Source organism: Aquarana catesbeiana, linkage group LG08 (genome assembly GCF_042186555.1).
Source record: "Aquarana catesbeiana isolate 2022-GZ linkage group LG08, ASM4218655v1, whole genome shotgun sequence".
NCBI lineage: Eukaryota > Metazoa > Chordata > Amphibia > Anura > Ranidae > Aquarana > Aquarana catesbeiana.
In genome coordinates this window covers 29,528,077-29,545,245 of record NC_133331.1, presented here as the reverse complement: position 1 = coordinate 29,545,245, position 17,169 = coordinate 29,528,077, and the positions used below count along the sequence as shown (strand labels likewise).

Genomic DNA, 17,169 nt, shown 5'->3' with positions numbered 1-17,169 from the left:
CAGCCAAAAACAGTAGCAAGAAGACAGAGAAAAACAAGAAGGTCCCGGAGAAGTTTGTTTATGGACTGAATGAGGAGAAGACAGTGCAAGATGTCAGAGAAAGTGCGTGAGAATGTTTTTTTGTTTCCTAACTCCACCGTGTGTGTAATGTGTTATCTATGTAGCTGTTTAGAGGTGCAGAGAAGGGAAATATCTCGCAGACGTTGCCATCCTCCAAATGTTCTGCCTTTGGGATTAATTCTGCCAATTTGAAGATTTTGGGGTATTTTGTATAGCAAACCTTGCCTCCGGGGTACTATTAAAGTCTATCTATGGTCAAACTCCAAATTCATATATTAATTTCTACATTGCATTTCAATTATTTCTACCCAAGTTTTTAACCACTTCAATACAGAGCAGTTTTCCCCCTTCTGCCCAGGCCAATTTTCAGCTTTCAGCGCTCTCACATTTTGAATAACAATTGCACGGTCTTGCGATGCTGTACGCATACAAAATTTTTATCATTTTTTCCCACAAATGGAGGTTTTATTTGATCATATTTGATTGGCACTGATGAGGCGGTACCAATGAGGTGGAACTTATATGCAGCACTGGTAGGCGGCACTGATAAGCAGCAATGATGGGCATTGATGGCATGGCACTGATAGGCACTGATAGGTGGCACTGATGGGCACTCATAGGCGGCTCTGATGGGTACTCATAGGCAGCACTGATAGGTTGCACTGATGGGCACTCATAGGTGGCACTGATGGGCACTCAAAGGTGGCAATGATAGGTGGCACTGGAGGGAACTATAGGCAGCACTGATGGGCACTGGTGGGCACTGATAGGCGCCACTGATAGATGGCACTGATAGGCAGCACTGGTCAGAGGCGCTGGCAGGCATTACTGATGGGCACAGAGTGCCATCCCTAATGGGCAATGATTGCCATCCCTGGTGGGCTCTAGTGGGCTTACCTGGTGGTCAAGGGTGGGCATCCCTGGTGGCCATGGGAGGGCATCCCTGGTGGTCCTGGGTGGGCGTCCTTGGGGGGGCTGTACTGATAATCAATCAATGCAGACCCCCCCCCAGTCAGGAGAGCAGCCGATTGGCTCTACTCTACTCGTGTCTGTCAGCGCGAGTAGAGGAAAAGCTGATACACGGCTTTTCCTGTTTACACTGTGATCAGCTGTGATTGGACACAGCCAATGACGCGGTAAAGAGCCACCGTCAGAGGCTCTTTACCTAGATTGGAGATGTGGTGTGCCAGACTGACACACCACACCACCGATCACCACGGGCGCGCGATCGTGGCTTATCCTGCTGGACGTCATATGATGCCTAGTCAGGATAACTGAACCACTTCCCGTCTGTCATTCTGCTATAGGCCAGGCGAGAAGTTTGCTTTGTGCAGATCCCCACACATTTAGTTTCTGGAATTCTCTGACATATTCACTATGCCCTGTCGGTAGGCACTGTTGTGTCATACATCTCACAGAGCCTGCATTCTCAACTACAGAGGTGCTCTGAGGAGGAGTCTTGGAAGGCGGAGTCAGTACAGGAATCACTGCTTACAGGTAGCAAGGTACCATGGGATATATAGTTCTTATACATTAAAAGTAAAAAATTACTTTTGTTTGTATTGTCACTACAGTGCTGATGTCCTTAACCACTTCAATACCGGGCACTTTCACCCCTCTCCTTTCCAGACCAATTTCCAGCTTTTAGCGCTGTCGCACTTTGAATGAGAATTGCATGGTCATGTAACACTGTACCCAAATTAAATTTTTATCATTTTTTACACACAAATAGAGCTTTTTTTTGGTGGTATTTATTCACCGCTCGGGTTTTTATTTTTTACGCTACAAATAAAAAAAGACGCAAAATTTTCTGTTATAAAATTTTGCAAATAAGTAATTTAATTTAATTAATTTAATCTTGATAAATTTTGACCAAAAATTATGCTGCTACATTTCTTTGGTAAAAATAACCCAAATTTTATTTAGTGTTGGGAGTGATGGGGGACAGACAGATTTTTTATGGGGACACTGAAATGTGTATAGGGACAGGGGTATCAGTGGTGCTTGGTGTACTTTGTGGGGTGATCGGGAAGAACTGTCACAGAGACGCGCGTCTCTGTTTACATTGTGACGGCTGTGATTGGACACAGCCGTCAGGTGATCGGGAGGGCCAATCACAGCGCCCATATCCCCATCTCTGCTCAGCTGGATCCTGTGATCATAATGATCACGGGATCAAGCCGCAGTGCGCCTCGTGGCCGTGCTGCGAGCACTCGTTCTGAGGGAGGTTCCTGAACGCCCACTCAGAACGAGGAAAGGACCGCCCAGCCGTTTATGTGCAGTGGCCGGTGGGAGGTAGTTAAAAGCTAAAATCCAAACATGAAAGACTTTCATTTAAATATATTCTTCAGTGGCCACACAAAATATAAATCCATTCTGAGTACACCAAATGCCTTTGGGCATTCAGATATTATCTTGTAAAATCAGTGGTGGCATCATCACTGTGCTGTACATAGCTGTCACGTTCCTGGTCGGAGGCCGAAGTGCTGCGAGGGCTCCCCTTAAGTTAGTAAACTAGCAAAGCACCCCTGGAGGTGGTACAGGATGTGCAGTGCCCAAATGAAACACGGGTTGCCAATAGTGTTCTGAAGAGCTGGGAATCTGATCACCAGATGATAGCTGGAACAAGCAGGATGCTCTGTCGGGCATGGTCCCTCAGGAGTTCCAGGCATACTTGGCAGCAGGGAGTACAGGAAACAGTACCAGAAGCCAGGCCAGGGGTCATGTATGGTGGATTAGTCAGCAGCAGAGGCAGGTAGCATAAACAGGAATAAGCCGGGGTCATACACAGGTAAGCAGATAGTAGTAGAGTCCATAATGCACACTGGGGTCATACACAGGTGATCAAGCAGCAGCGGCGTCAGCAGTACAAGCCAATAATCTTTATTGGCACCCCTTCATTTTTGTCAGATAATGCACCACTTAGCCCAGAAAATTGTTGCAATTACAAATGTTTAGGCATTCTCATGTTTATTTTTTTTTGTTTGTATTGGTATGACACAAAAAAGTGGAGAAAAAAAAAAGCCAAATATGTCACATTCCACACAAAACTCAAAATTGTAAGAAATAATTGCATTCCAAGTTTTGAATGCTCCTGTAATTTGTAATTAAACTCACCTGTATCAATTCACAGGTGCTGACAATATATAAATAACACCGGCAACCAGTAAAAATAGTGAAAACTTGACTCAACTTTTCTGTTGTGTGTCTCTGTGTGCCACACGGAGCATGGAAAGGAGAAAGAGCAGCAAAGAATTGACTGAGGATTTGAGAACAAAAATTGTGGAAAAGCATGGACAATCTTAAGGTTACAAGTCCATCTCCAGAGATTATAATGTTCTTGTGTTCATTGTGCGCAACTTTGTTTACAGCCCATGGCACTGTAGCTATTCTCCCTTGACGTGCACGAAAGAGAAAAATTCATCAAAGATTTCAACAAAAGATTACTTGAATGACGGATAAAGAACCTTAATCAACTTCCAGACAAAAACAAGCTGACCTTCAGGTACATGGTACAGCTGTGTCAGCTCGCACTATACGTCACCATCTGAATGAAAAGGAACGCTATGGTAGGAGACCCAGGAGGACCCCTCTTCTGAGACAGAAACATAAAAATGCCAGATTGGGGTTTGCCTTAAAAATACTTTTGGGAGAATGTGCTGTGGACAGACAAAACAAAATTACAGCTTTTTGGTAAAGCCCATCATTCTACTGTTTTCAGAAAAAGAAATTAGGTCTTTAAAGAAAAGAATAAAGCCCCCATGGTCACATGGTGGAGGTTCGACTGTTTTGGGGTTGCTTTGCTGCTTTAGGCCCTGTATGTCTTGACCGTGTACATGGCATTATGAAATCTGAAGACTACCAAAGAATTCTGGGGTGCAATGTAGGGCCCAGTGTCAGAAAGTTGGGTATCCGTCAGAGGTCGTGGGTCTTATAGCAGGACAATGACCCAAAGCACACGTCAAAAAGCACCCAGAAATGGTTTAAGACAAAGCACTGGAGAATACTGAACTGGCCAACAATGAGTTCAGATCTAAATCCCATAGAGCACCTGTGAAGAGATCTTAGAACAGCAGTTGGTAAAAGGAACCCTTCCAATCTGAGAGACCTGGAGCAGTTGGTGAAAGAACAGTGGTCCAAAATTCCAGTAGAGAGGTGTAAGAAACTCATTGATGGTTACAGGAAGCCATTGATTTCAGTTATTTTTTCCCAAGAGGTGTGCTACCAAATATTAAATTGAGGGTGCCAATAATTTTGTCCAGTCCATTTTTGGAGTTTTGCATGGAATGTGTCAGATTTGGATATTTGTTTCTCTACTTTTTATGGCATACCAATACAGACAAAATAAATAAAAATGAGAATGCCTAAACTTTTGTAATTGCAACAACTTTCTGGGCAAAATGGTGCATTATCTAACAGAAATGTAGGGGTGTCAATATTTTTGGCCATGACCGAAGGAGCATGTACATTGCTTGCAGGTTCCTAGGAATTTTCTTCTGAAGAGTGAACCCCTTCCACTTGATGAGGTATTGAATTTACCTACCTCTTTTTCGGCAATCCAGAATATCGTCCACTCAAAATTCTGTTTCACCTCCCACCGAGACTGGAGGTGGAGGCGACTCTTCTCTCCCGGAAAATGGACTAGGTACAGCCGGCTTGAGCAGAGAAACTTGGAACACCTGATAATTCTTATAGGAATTCGGTAGTGCAAGTTCAAATGCCACCGGAATAACTTCCCTCCTAATTTCAAAAGGTCCAATAAATTTTGGCCTTAACTTCTGTGAAGGACAAGAAAGCTTGAGATTTACTGAAGAGAGCCATGCCTTGTCTCCAACCTTAAAGACAGAATTTTCCCTCCTTTTCTTGTCATAGTGCCTCTTAGAGTGCTCTTGAGCCTTCTGCATAGCCTCCTGAAGTAATTTGCTTGAAAAAAACATATTCTGTCTTTGACTGCAGGAACTATTGCTTCCGAAATTGTGTTTGGCAGAAAACAGGGGGGGAACCCATCGTTTGCCCAGAAAGGGCAAAGAACAATGGCTGGTCTGTATTACAGGAAACTCCTGCACAGAGGCAAAGGGCAGGAGTTGTTGCAGGCTAAATTATTGCACAGGTCTGGGGAAAAATACACAAACCCTTCAAGATTTATTTATTGAGCACCAACAATTCATGCAGCACTTTACATATATATTGTACATTTGCACCAGCCCCTGCCCTAAAAGAGTTTACAATCTATGGTAACTCACATTCATACACATATAGGGCCAATTTAGACAGGAGACCACTAACCTGCAAGCATGTCTTTGGAGCGTGGGAGGAGATCCTCACAAGGAGAACATGCAAACGCCATGTAGGTATGCTCATTGTTGGGATTTAAAGCAATGACCCTAGTGTTGCCAGGCAGAAGTGCAAACCACTAAGCCAGTGGTCTCTAAACTGTGGCTTGGGGACTGGATACAGACCTTTGCTTGTTTGCCCTTGGGGAAATATTTCATCCTCTGACCTCTTCACCAAGAAAGGGGCATAGTTCCTCCTAATGACACCAAAAATGGGGCACAGTTCCCACCCAATGACACCAAAGATGGGGCACAATTCCTCTCACTGACACCAAAGATGGGACTTAGTTTACTTCCTCTGATTTTCTACTTCCAATGGGCACAGTCTGGCCCCCCCTAAAGTCTGAAGGACAATAAACTGGCCCTTTGTTTAGAAAGTTTGGAGACCCCTGCACTAAGCCACTGTTTAATGGACTTTGACTGGCTTGCTGCATAAAAAAGATGTGCAGTTTCAGTAATATGATAGAAAATAAGTTTTTCTATATGGTTCTCCATACAGTACTAATACTGCAGGTATCTAAAATGCTGGAAAGCAAATGAGAATATAAACGCTTCGAAACTATGAGATACTTCAAAGTTGGTATTCCCTTTCATGCTCTAGCTGGGTATATGATTCCTTGGCAGAATGGACAGCTAATGGACCTGTTCATTAATCTCCCATGAGATCTCTCTTTGCTTATCAAATCCTGACACCTTTATAAATACTTATTCTGTTTCTGGCTGCCGAGTGGACTCCAAGTTTACGTTAGGTTGAAGCTGAGATCAGCTCATGTGCAAATGGAAAATGTTACCCTTTCTTAAGAGACGTCGGCTGCCTTATACAACATGAATGAGCCTGACGGCTGATTTCTGTGCTAGGGCTTTCCAGCACTGCCAGGGGCTTTTCCTATTAAAATCGCGGCTTTCCGTTCATTATATGTGGCTTTATAATAAGCCAGAATGCTGCAGGAGGACAATGAATCTTTCATACCTGCTATGGAAAAATATATATTAATGCCATATTTTACACCCGCCACTGTAGGAAGTCTACCGGTACATCAAGCATCTGCTGTAATTTGGGGGTTCCTATAGAGAATTTTTCTTAAATGGCAATGCTTAAGGGAAATATCTCTAAATTTTAAATCATTATACCCAATTATTATATCCTATATAACGTTAAGCAATTTAATTTACAGGCTAGTTTTTCCTTTGCATTAAAAATAATGAGTACACATTTGTTTTAAAAAATAAAAATTAACAGCAATGTTGCTTTCATAATTGGGTGACTTGATGCCATACTAATGCACATGGCAACAACGCTGAAGAACATATTTTTATCTTAAAAAGGTACCCCTTTTCGACTGTGAATGAAATGTCCTGCTTTAAGCCCCATCATATCACTTACTACTAGCTAGGCAAGGATCACATGGCCTCTATGTGCTAGGTGCATTGTGGGTGTTTGATAGGGCTTTTTTTCTCAGAGAATAGGTGCAGGAACTCCTCCCTTCCAAACTACCCCATGACTCTGCCCCATACCCACCTCCGAGCACCATTCCTTGTCCCCACCCCTTACCTACCTCCCATTACCACCCCTTTTAGAGAATACAGAACCAAGTATCATGTTGTGGTGCTAAGTATTTTGTATGGAATTTGTTAATGATAACATGAAAGGCAGTAAAATAGATCTAGCGACAATGGACACCCCATGACAATAGATTCAACCTAGCAACGCTGGACTCCCAACAGCCAGCATCAATAGATCCTCCAGTAGCCAGCAACATTAGAACCCTCCGTTAACAGTAGATCCCTACCAGCAACGATTAACCCCCTGCAACATAAGACCCAGCCCCAGAAAAAATAGATCCCCCACCAGCAGCAATAGACCTCCCTAGCAACAATACACCCCCATGCAAAAATAGATCCCCCCTCCAACAACAACAGATTCCCCAGTAGCCAGCATCAATAGACCCTGTGTTAAGTGATCCACTGGAGTGACTCTGTGTGAAGAAAACAGCGCTAAGCTAATCAAAACTATCAAAATAAAATAATCAGATGATGAACAAGTGTATATATGTGAAATAGAATAGGGAATAAATGTAAAAAAATATTAACCTGGGATTGAGTGCACTTCATATAACTAACAAGCAAATGCAAAAAGTCCAAGTAATAAATCAATCCTCCGTGGACAAACAATTGTGACATCCCATGTGAAAAAGTTCTTTCAGGTGTATAGGATCATCCTAGTATTAATGAACCGTAGTGGTTGATGTATGTCATAGACAGAATAAACGAAAAGATTTCCAATTCAACATCAGTGCAGGATATGGTATAAATTCCTACTCACCGGACGTTGTTGAACCTATTTGCCATATGGCAAGAGGAGTCAAATCAGGCTTAGTGGTCTCCTTGACCGGAAAAAAGGGGGAGAAAATGGCCGGCCCTCACGTCCTCTCCTCACGATGATGCGTGGTTACGACACTGAGATCTCATAACCACTCTGTATAATGCATTGTGAAGAGGGAACGTGAGGACCGGCTGTTTTCTCCCCCTTTTTTCCGGTCACGGAGACCACCAAGCCTGATTTGACTCCTCTTGCCATATGGCAAATAGGGTCAACAACGTCCGGCCCTATACAACTGAAAGAACTTTTTAACATGGGATGTCACAATTGTTTGTCCACAGAGGTTTGATTTATTACTTGGACTTTTTGCATTTGCTTGTTAGTTATATGAAATGCATTCAATCCCAGACTAATTCATTTTTCACATTTATTCCGTATTGTATTTCACTTATATGCACTTGCTCATCATCTGATCATTTTATTCAGGATAGTTTTGATTAGCTTAGCACTGTTTTCTTCACATTGAGTCACTCCAGTGGATCACTTAACACTTTATCAACTCAATTGTTTGCAACAGCAGCTGCACCATATATATATATATTTGTTAAAAATTTTAATTATCCTAGTTTGGCGCGAGTGTATATATACTTTGGTATATATAGTATTCACATCAACAGACCCTCCAGCAGCCATTAACAAAGACCCCTCCCTCAACAATACATTCCTCCCAGCAATGACTGACCCCCCCAGCAACATAAGACCCATCCCAGCAACAATAAATCCGCCACGGGCAACAGAAGAACTCCCCAGCAACAATAGACCCCCTTACGCCACAAAAATAGATCCCCTCCAGAAACAATAGATTCCCTAGCAGCCAGCATCAACAGACCCTCCAGCACACCCCAGCCATTCCATACATTCCGTTCTGGAGGTACTGAAACTGGGCCCCCCACGTTCCCGCTGAAAAAAAAGCCCTGGTGTTTTATTAGATACTGCAGTGGGTATGTTAAGAAATAGAAGGAAGAGGCTGAAATATTTTCTGGTGAATAGTCTGATGAAAGTACTCGCTTTCGGAATCCAAATATGAACTAGGCAAGGGAGCATATACCTATAAAGGGATGCTAATGAAGCTTTTTGATATACTTCCTTTGGTAAAGATCCATATGGGTATAGGTAACTTTACTTAAAAAAAAGGAGAACATTTAGACCTGGAAGGTTACTTGGTCATCTAAAACCTTAAAGCCCTTTTAATAACTTGAATATAACTGCAGTACTACCATATTAGCCTACACAATCAATATGTAAATGGCTGCTTATGTGTAGTAACTGGGTTCTATCTCTTGGTCTTCCAACAGGTTGTCCTCCTCTGGGGTTGGAAACCCTAAAGGTAACAGACTTTCAACTACATGCTTCTACGGTGAAACGTTATGGTCTTGGAGCTCATAGGGGACGTCTCAATATTCAGGTATATTTCTATTTTTATTGATGTTAAATTTTTGGGATAATGCAAATATTTTCTTTAATGGGGTGGAATGCATAGTGGGATATGTAGTCTCACATAGGTTTATCCCTCTCTCTGTAGTGCCATGATGCGGTTGGGAAAAGTATGATTTAACACAGTGGTGATGTCCTTGTGACTGTCTCCACTTTAGGAGACCTTGTATCACAATTAAAGAAATTGTGTAGCTCATTTCAAATTGAGGAAATGGCACTCCTCACTCTTATAGGAAGTCCTGGAACGCTTACATGTACAGTATGTGGCCAGATCACTGAAACCTGCTGGTAACTGGGGAGGGGGCTTACAGACATTTAGAAAAAACTGGACCACTATTTAAAAAAACTTGGAAAAAGAAAAGGGGACTTTAAAGGTGCCTAAAGAAATAAACAACTATTATATATATATATATATATATATATATATATATATATATATATATATATATATATATATATATATATATATATATATATATAAAATAATAATTTATTTATTAAATAAATATGTTAAAAAAGAAATAACAATCTTCTAGATAAAAAAGAATATGTAATGATGATCCAAAATATTAATATATCTACTGTACAAAAACGTATTTCTCGACATGTTTCACTATGATAAATAGCTTCTTCAGGAGATCCGGAATCGTCTGTATACAGTGTTTTCACTTCAATACATAAAGAAATACATAAGACAAAATACAATAATAGAAAATAAGGACAAAAGAGTCCCAGTTCAATCACCCTAAAACAAGAACAAAAATTGTTTCAACTGGAACTGCTCTTACCCCGAAATTGATTTCAGGTTACTATGTGTACACACCAGGGCCTCCAGGCCGTCAAATATATATATTTTTTTATATATGAAATAGTTGTTTATTTCTTTAGGCATCTTTAAAGTCCCCTTTTTCATTTTCCAAGTTTTTTCAAATATTTGGGATGTGGAGCCTTGCTCCACCTATCCTTGGCTGACTCTTCCAATTTCTGGACCACTATTTAGTTACATGTTTAGTCCAGTTGAAAAAAGACACAAGTTCATCTAATTCAACTAATAAAATAAATAACTAGAACCTCCATAAACACTTCATAAGTATAACCTCCATATGCACAATCCTATACCCACAGTTGATCCAGAGGGCAAAAAAAAACGAATAAAGCACGTTCCTTCCCAATCTTATAAAACATGCTTTTCTCAACCTCCTGAACATGGATCCCTTGGGGTTAATGGAAGCTTGCAAAGGGGTAGAATCGGCCTTGAGTCAGGTGGGACACCTGGACTTGTGGGCTCGGGACAGCTGCCTCTTTTGCCCATATGGAAGTGTATATCTCAAGGGATGCCAGTGATGCTCCATTTGATATAACCGTATGAAGAAATCCTCATGTCTATCAAAGTAATAGGAAATTTGAACTGGATAAACACAGTACAGCTCTCAAAACATTGATTTGTTTCTGATAAATGTGTGATAGATGCACAGTTGCTTCAGTATTGAAAAAAAAAGGATCTCTGCTGTGCTTTATAGACATATTAAAGCTGACCATACATTTGGAAATTTGATAAAGCAAACCTTCTTTGCCATTTTTTGTTGAAATTGCAAATCAGTTGAAGACATTAAATGGTGGTTGTTGACCGATTGCAGGGATCAAAATTGCTCCAAACGTACATGGCTGAAAAATTCAATCATTTTTCAAGAAATTGACGTTTTTTTCCCATTTCAAGCTGCCAGTTTTTTTTTCCCTCAGTTTTGACATCATAATCAACTAAATTTTGGTGCTCAATCTAACTCATGTGTGGCAGAATGTTTTGTTTCTGGTGATTGCCATCAAATTTGTGATAACTGGTGGATCAAAAGTGGTTGAAATTAACTGAAACTTGCACTATGTATGGCCAACCTAAAAGTGGCCAGAGATGTCTAAGAATCATGAGATATCTGACTGTTCTCACTTATGCTGGGGCCGGCTTTAGTTCACCGTGACGATTTACATGATGAATAAATCCATCCAGTCCATTATATAGATTTGTTCTTTACAAAAAAAATGGAGAATCGCTTTGTACCTGGTTGATGCAATGGTAATTATTGGCCCCTTGGGGTGTATTGAACAATGTTCAGCCATGCATCTCATTGGGCTGTTGAATTGGGGGTGGGACAGAACTATTTTGGGCCTGCCTTAGACCAGACATAGACAGTCAAGACCCATTCTTTTCCAAGCTGTTTTCCATGTACAGTGAGTAAAAAAAAGTATTTGATCCCCTGCTGATTTTGTACTTTTGTCCACTGACAAAGAAATGATCAGTCTATAAGTTTAACGGTAGGTTTATTTTAACGGTGAGAGACAGAACAACAACCAAAAAAGCAGAAAAACGCATTTAAAAAAAGTTATAAATTGATTTGCATTTTCCTGAATTAAATAAGTATTTGACCCCTTCGCAAAACACGACTTAGTACTTGGTGGCAAAACCCTTGTTGGCAAATTGCAATCACATAAGTCAGATGTTTCTTATAGTTGGCCACCGTGTTTGCACACATGTCAGGAGGGATTTTGTCTCACTCCTCTTTGCAGATCCTCTCCAAGTCATTAAGGTTTTCGAGGCTGACATTTGGTAACTCGAACCTTCAGCTCCCTCCACATATATTCTATGGGATTGAGGTCTTGGGACTCTAGAACCTTAATGTGAGCCACTCCTTTGTTGCCTTGGTCATGTGTTTTGGGTCATTGTCGTGCTGGAATACCCATCCACAACCCATTTTCAATGCCCTGGCTGAGGGATGGAGCTTCTCACTCAAGATTTGACGGTACATGCAGTGAAGTTGTCCTGTCCCCTTAACAGAAAAACTCCCCCAAAGCATAATGTTTCCACCTCCATGTTTGATGGTGGGGATGGTGTTCTTGGGGTCATAGGCAGCATTCCTCCTCCTCCAAATATGGCAAGCTGAATTGATGCCAAGGAGCTCGATTTTGGTCTCATCTGACCACAACACTTTCACCCAGTTCTCCTCTGAATCATTCAGATGTTCATTAGCAAACTTGAGACGGGCCTGTACATGTGCTTTCTTGAGCAGGTGCTGCGGGACTTCAATCCTTCATGGCGTAGTGTGTTAATTCTTTTCTTGGTGGCTATGGTCCCAGCTGCCTTGAGATCCTTAACAAGATAATTGCACCAACTGTTGTCACCCTCAAACCAAGCTGCTTGGTGATGGTGTTATAGCTCATTTCAGTCATGTGTAGGTCTACAATCTTGTCCCTGACATCCTTGAACAGCTCTTTGGTCTTGGCCATGGTGGAGAGATTGGAATCTGATTGATTGCTTCTGTGGACAGGTGTCTTTTATACAGGTAACCAGCTGAGATTAGGAGCACTCCCTTTATTAGAGTGCTCCTAATCTCAGCTTGTTACCTGTATAGAAGACACCTGGGAGCCAGAAATCTTGCTGATTGATAGGGGATCAAATTCTTATTTCACTCATTAAAATGAAAATCAATTTATGACTTTTTTTTAATTAATTTTTCTGAATATTTTTGTTGTTATTCTGTCTCTCACTTTTAAAATAAGCCTACCATTAAAATTATACACTGATAAATTCTTTGTCAGTGGGCAAACGTACAAAATCAGCAGGGGATCAAATACTTTTTTCCCTTACTGTACCTGCTGTGACAACTGCCCTTGTTTTGTTACATGAGTGCCTGTGAAGTGACAGTATTGACTACAAGAATGTTTCCAGCACACGGAACAATTTCTTTGTTTAAGCCCTGCTTCACATTGATGCGATTTGGCATGCAATTTGACATGCAATTTTACATGTCACGATTTCATTCCTGCAGTCAGTGTGAACCTAATTCTCAACCAGGGTTCTGTGGAATCCTAGGGTTCCTTCAAAGGTGGCTAGGGGTTCCTTGAGCTGTGGTTGATTTACCTCCTGTTTGACGATGCCTACATAGATCTGAGTCAATGCCATTTGGAGGAGCCAGTGGTATGACACCAGTGATCTTTATAGCTCTCTGAAAGGAGGCCATTCTTACCACCACTGTAAAAAAGGGCATTCTTCTCACTGAACACCAAAGTAAGGGGCATTGTTCCCACTGACCCCCCAATGAATGGCTTTATCAGGGGTTCCCCGAGACCTGAAAATTATTTTAAGGGTTCTTCTGGGGTAAAAAGGTTGAGAAAGGCTGACCTAGGCTATTGTGAAAAAAAAAAAAGATCAGCAATTGTTTCTCAGCTGTCCCTGGTTACCATAGACTGTCTGAGGATTTGAAGATTTGTCCCTGGAAAGTTCTGTCCCTGAGAATAAACCTAATTTTATTTCTTGACCAGCTCTACCATAAAATGAATCTATTGTGCTTGTTATGTTGAATTCTCATCATCATTTTTTCTTGGCTTCTTCCTTTAATTCCTAATAAGAGCAGCATGAAAAAGCACAAATAATTTTTCACTTTCCAATAAAATAAACATGTCTTTGTTTAATATATAGTGATTTGCCGTCTTCCAAGAAGCTCTAATACACAGCTCGGCTGCAAAGTAATTATTTCTTAATACTGTCAGCTTAGTAATTGCTAATAAAGCTGGAAACTGTCCCAAACCTTAGAGCAGGGGGTCTCCAGACTTTCTAAACAAAGGGCCAGTGTACTGTCTTTCAAATTGTAGGAGGACCATATTGTAACTTGAAGGAGTAGAAAATGTCCTGGCATCAGTGGGACTAAGCAACGGCCCATCTTTGGTGTCATTGGGAGGAACAGCGCCCCTTCATGGGTGACAAATTAAGTCATTGTGCCTCATCATTGGTGTCATTGTGAGCATTTGTTCAATATCTTTAGTGTCAGTGGGCAGAATAGTATCCCATTGTTGGTGTCAGCGACAAAAAAGTATGCCCTATTGTTGGTTAGTGCCCCAAGGGATGGATAAAGGCAGGCAAAGGACTGCATCTGGCCCTCATGCCCAGTGGTGGCTGGTGGGTTCTTCTGTGCGTGGCACGGCATTGGAACAGCCACCCCCCAGGTGGTCCGGCACTTACCCACGGGGCTTTGGTGTCCTCCCCTCCTTTCCTGGAGTGCAGGCTTCGGTGTCTGCTCCTCAAGCTTCCTCCACCATGTGTCTCCTCTTCTGCCAAAGCGCTAGGCATCCAATAGGATCGCCTAACGCTTTGGCCAATCAGGAAACAGGTCTCACAGACCTGCCTCCTGATTGGCGGGGAGGAACATTAGTGTGAAAATAGTGAAAATTCATTCGCTATGGGCACACACTGGGTGGTCTCGGAGTGAAATGTTCTGCGCTCCGAGGCCACCCTTTTTTGAAGCCTATTAGAGCCTCTGGTTTTAAAATCAGGTGCTTCAAAAAAAAACCACCCTGCCGCATTGGAATCCATGATCCATGATATGTAGATCAGGGGGCCGGATGCATGGAAAGGGGAGGCGGCGCCCATGCAAAGAAAAACACAGCTCTCTGCAATATCACACACAAAACAATGGTTTTCTATGCGCCCCGTTTGCACTTCCACACTGCGGGGCATAGCGGTGCAAGAAAAAGGCAGACATGTTGCATTTTTCTGCATTGCTCAACAACTATTTGTGTGTCCATGTATTTCTATGTACGACAGCTGAGCTTCTGTACATAGAAATTAATGATATATCACTTTGTGACATTCCATTACATTTTCTGAAAAAAAAAAAGGGGGGAAGGAGGTGCCTTGCATTATAAAAATACAAGTCACAGCTTCCCATCTGCGATCACTACCTGCCTGGAGAGGCTTGATCTTGATTGCTCCTATCTTGTGTGTGGCCACATCTGCTCATTGTAATTGTTTGCTGTCCCTGCTAACTCTCAGGGTTGTTTGAAGAACAAAAGAAAGTGCCGATGCCTTTATTGCATTAGCAGATCAGATGTTCCACTTTCTCTGAAAAATATTTAAGACTCGTGATAATTGAGAACATACATTCATAGACCGAAAATGGCCATTTTTGCCCCAGAAATCTGATTATGCATGATTTTTATTTATTTATTTCAGGTACTTATATAGCGCCGTCAATTTATGCAGCGCTTTACATATACATTGTACATTCACATCAGTCCCTACCCTCAAGGAGCTTATAATCTAAGGTCCCTAACTCACATTCATACATACTAGGGACAATTTAGACAGGATCCAATTAACCTACCAGCATGTCTTTGGAGTGTGGGAGGAAACCAGAGGAAACCCACGCAGGCACAGGGAGAACATGCAAACTCCAGGCAGGTAGTGCCGTGGTTGGGATTTGAACCAGCAACCCTTCCTACTGCTAGGTGAAAGTGCTACCCACTACACCACTGTGCCACCACTATTATTGTTGTCACGTTCAAAGCAACTACAATATATCTAAATGTTGATCGCTAATAATTACTGATAAAGCTAGTAGTCAGATTATGCACAAGCATTTTTTTCAGTTGGAAATTTGTCTTAGTGAATAAGATATGGGATAAGTTAAATGAAGTTAAGGGTCTGGAGGATCTTAGTTATAAGGAAAGGTTGTGAGCACTGAACATTTTCTCTCTGGAGAAGAGACGCTTGAGAGGGGATATGATTTCAATTTATAGATACCGTACTGGTGACCCCACAATAGGGATAAAACTTTTTCGCAGAAGGGAGTTTAACAAGACACGTGGCCACTCATTAAAATTAGAAGAAAAGAGGTTTAACCTTAAACTTTGTAGAGGGTTCTTTACTGTAAGAGAGGCAAGGATTCCCTTCCACAGGCAGTGGTTTCAGCGGGGAGCATCGATAGTTTCAAGAAACTATTAGATAAGCAGCTGAGCGACCACAACATACAGGGATATACATCGTAATACTGACATATAATCACACACATAGGTTGGGCTTGATGGACTTGTGTCTTTTTTCGACCTCACCTACTATGTAACTATAAGTTCATTGTATGGGAGCACTTTTATCTTAGGTTGGCCTTGGCATCGGTATAGTATTTGCTGTGAAAATAAGTTTTAACACTACTAAATCCAAATGTGCTCCTTTTGCACAGGCAGGGGTAAATGAAAACGATCTGTATGATGGCGCTTGGTGTGCTGGGAGAAATGATCTGCAGCAATGGCTAGAAATAGACGCTCGAAGACTTACCAAATTTACAGGGGTCGTTACTCAAGGCCGGAACTCGCTGTGGTTGTGAGTATAGAATTCTTTTCATCTATAAGTGCACGGAATGTATCAAACTAGATAATTCTCCTACATCAAACACCAGTTTCTATGGCTACAATGCTAATTATTATTTATTCTCTAATTATGCCGTTTGCAGGAGGGAATAGTAACCGGTTTTATCCCTTCACATTCCTCTATAAATACACTTTGCTACCTGTTACTGACCTGCCTCAGGCTGTTCTATGGCATGCAGGGTGTAGTGAATCAATTCACGGATCAGAATAGTTCCACTTCTGGGACTCACTGCCAAGATCCATTGGCTTCAGCTGGAGTCTGAAGATAATGACTGCACCATTATCCCACATCTCATCTTGTCTTCCTGAAATATCGTGTTCCTGGCCCCATTAACTCCACTGTTGCAGTGGGACCATACGGATTAGACTGTTATGTCATCTTTATCCTATTTAGGGAAAAACATAATGCTTGTGCCTGGGACTCGACAATATGTAAAGTCCAATTACAAGTGCCATAACGTGAATTTTCTACACTGTAATTTATCCGATACCACTTTGAACCCCTTCCTGCATGTGAGTGAACAGACTTCAATTGCATAAAGCCCAACTCTGGGCAACTAAAAAATTATTCCTTGCAGTAGGTTTGTGAACACACCACAAGGGTTAATAGCTCCTTTTGTTTAGGGGAGAGGAGAAACATATTTACTTACCTGATCCTCCACTCCCTCGGCAGATGCCACACTCAGGGGGTGGACTGTTCCTCGGCGTCATCAATTCTGATGTAGGGTTTGGACAAGGGGTCAAGTCCTGTGAAAAAAAGTGTGGGAACTC

The 17,169-nt window shown here is 41.7% G+C and overlaps 1 protein-coding gene across 1 annotated transcript in view; it reads left to right on the top strand.

The window, feature by feature from the left end:
• The window catches only part of CPXM2 (carboxypeptidase X, M14 family member 2), a 181,840-nt gene that overhangs the window by 48,263 nt on the left and 116,408 nt on the right, over positions 1-17,169 (top strand). The window contains exons 3-5 of the mRNA XM_073595649.1: positions 4-102; positions 9,069-9,178; positions 16,212-16,351. Coding sequence (XP_073451750.1) covers positions 4-102; positions 9,069-9,178; positions 16,212-16,351 — 349 coding nt within the window. The remainder of the gene's footprint in view (positions 1-3; positions 103-9,068; positions 9,179-16,211; positions 16,352-17,169) is intronic.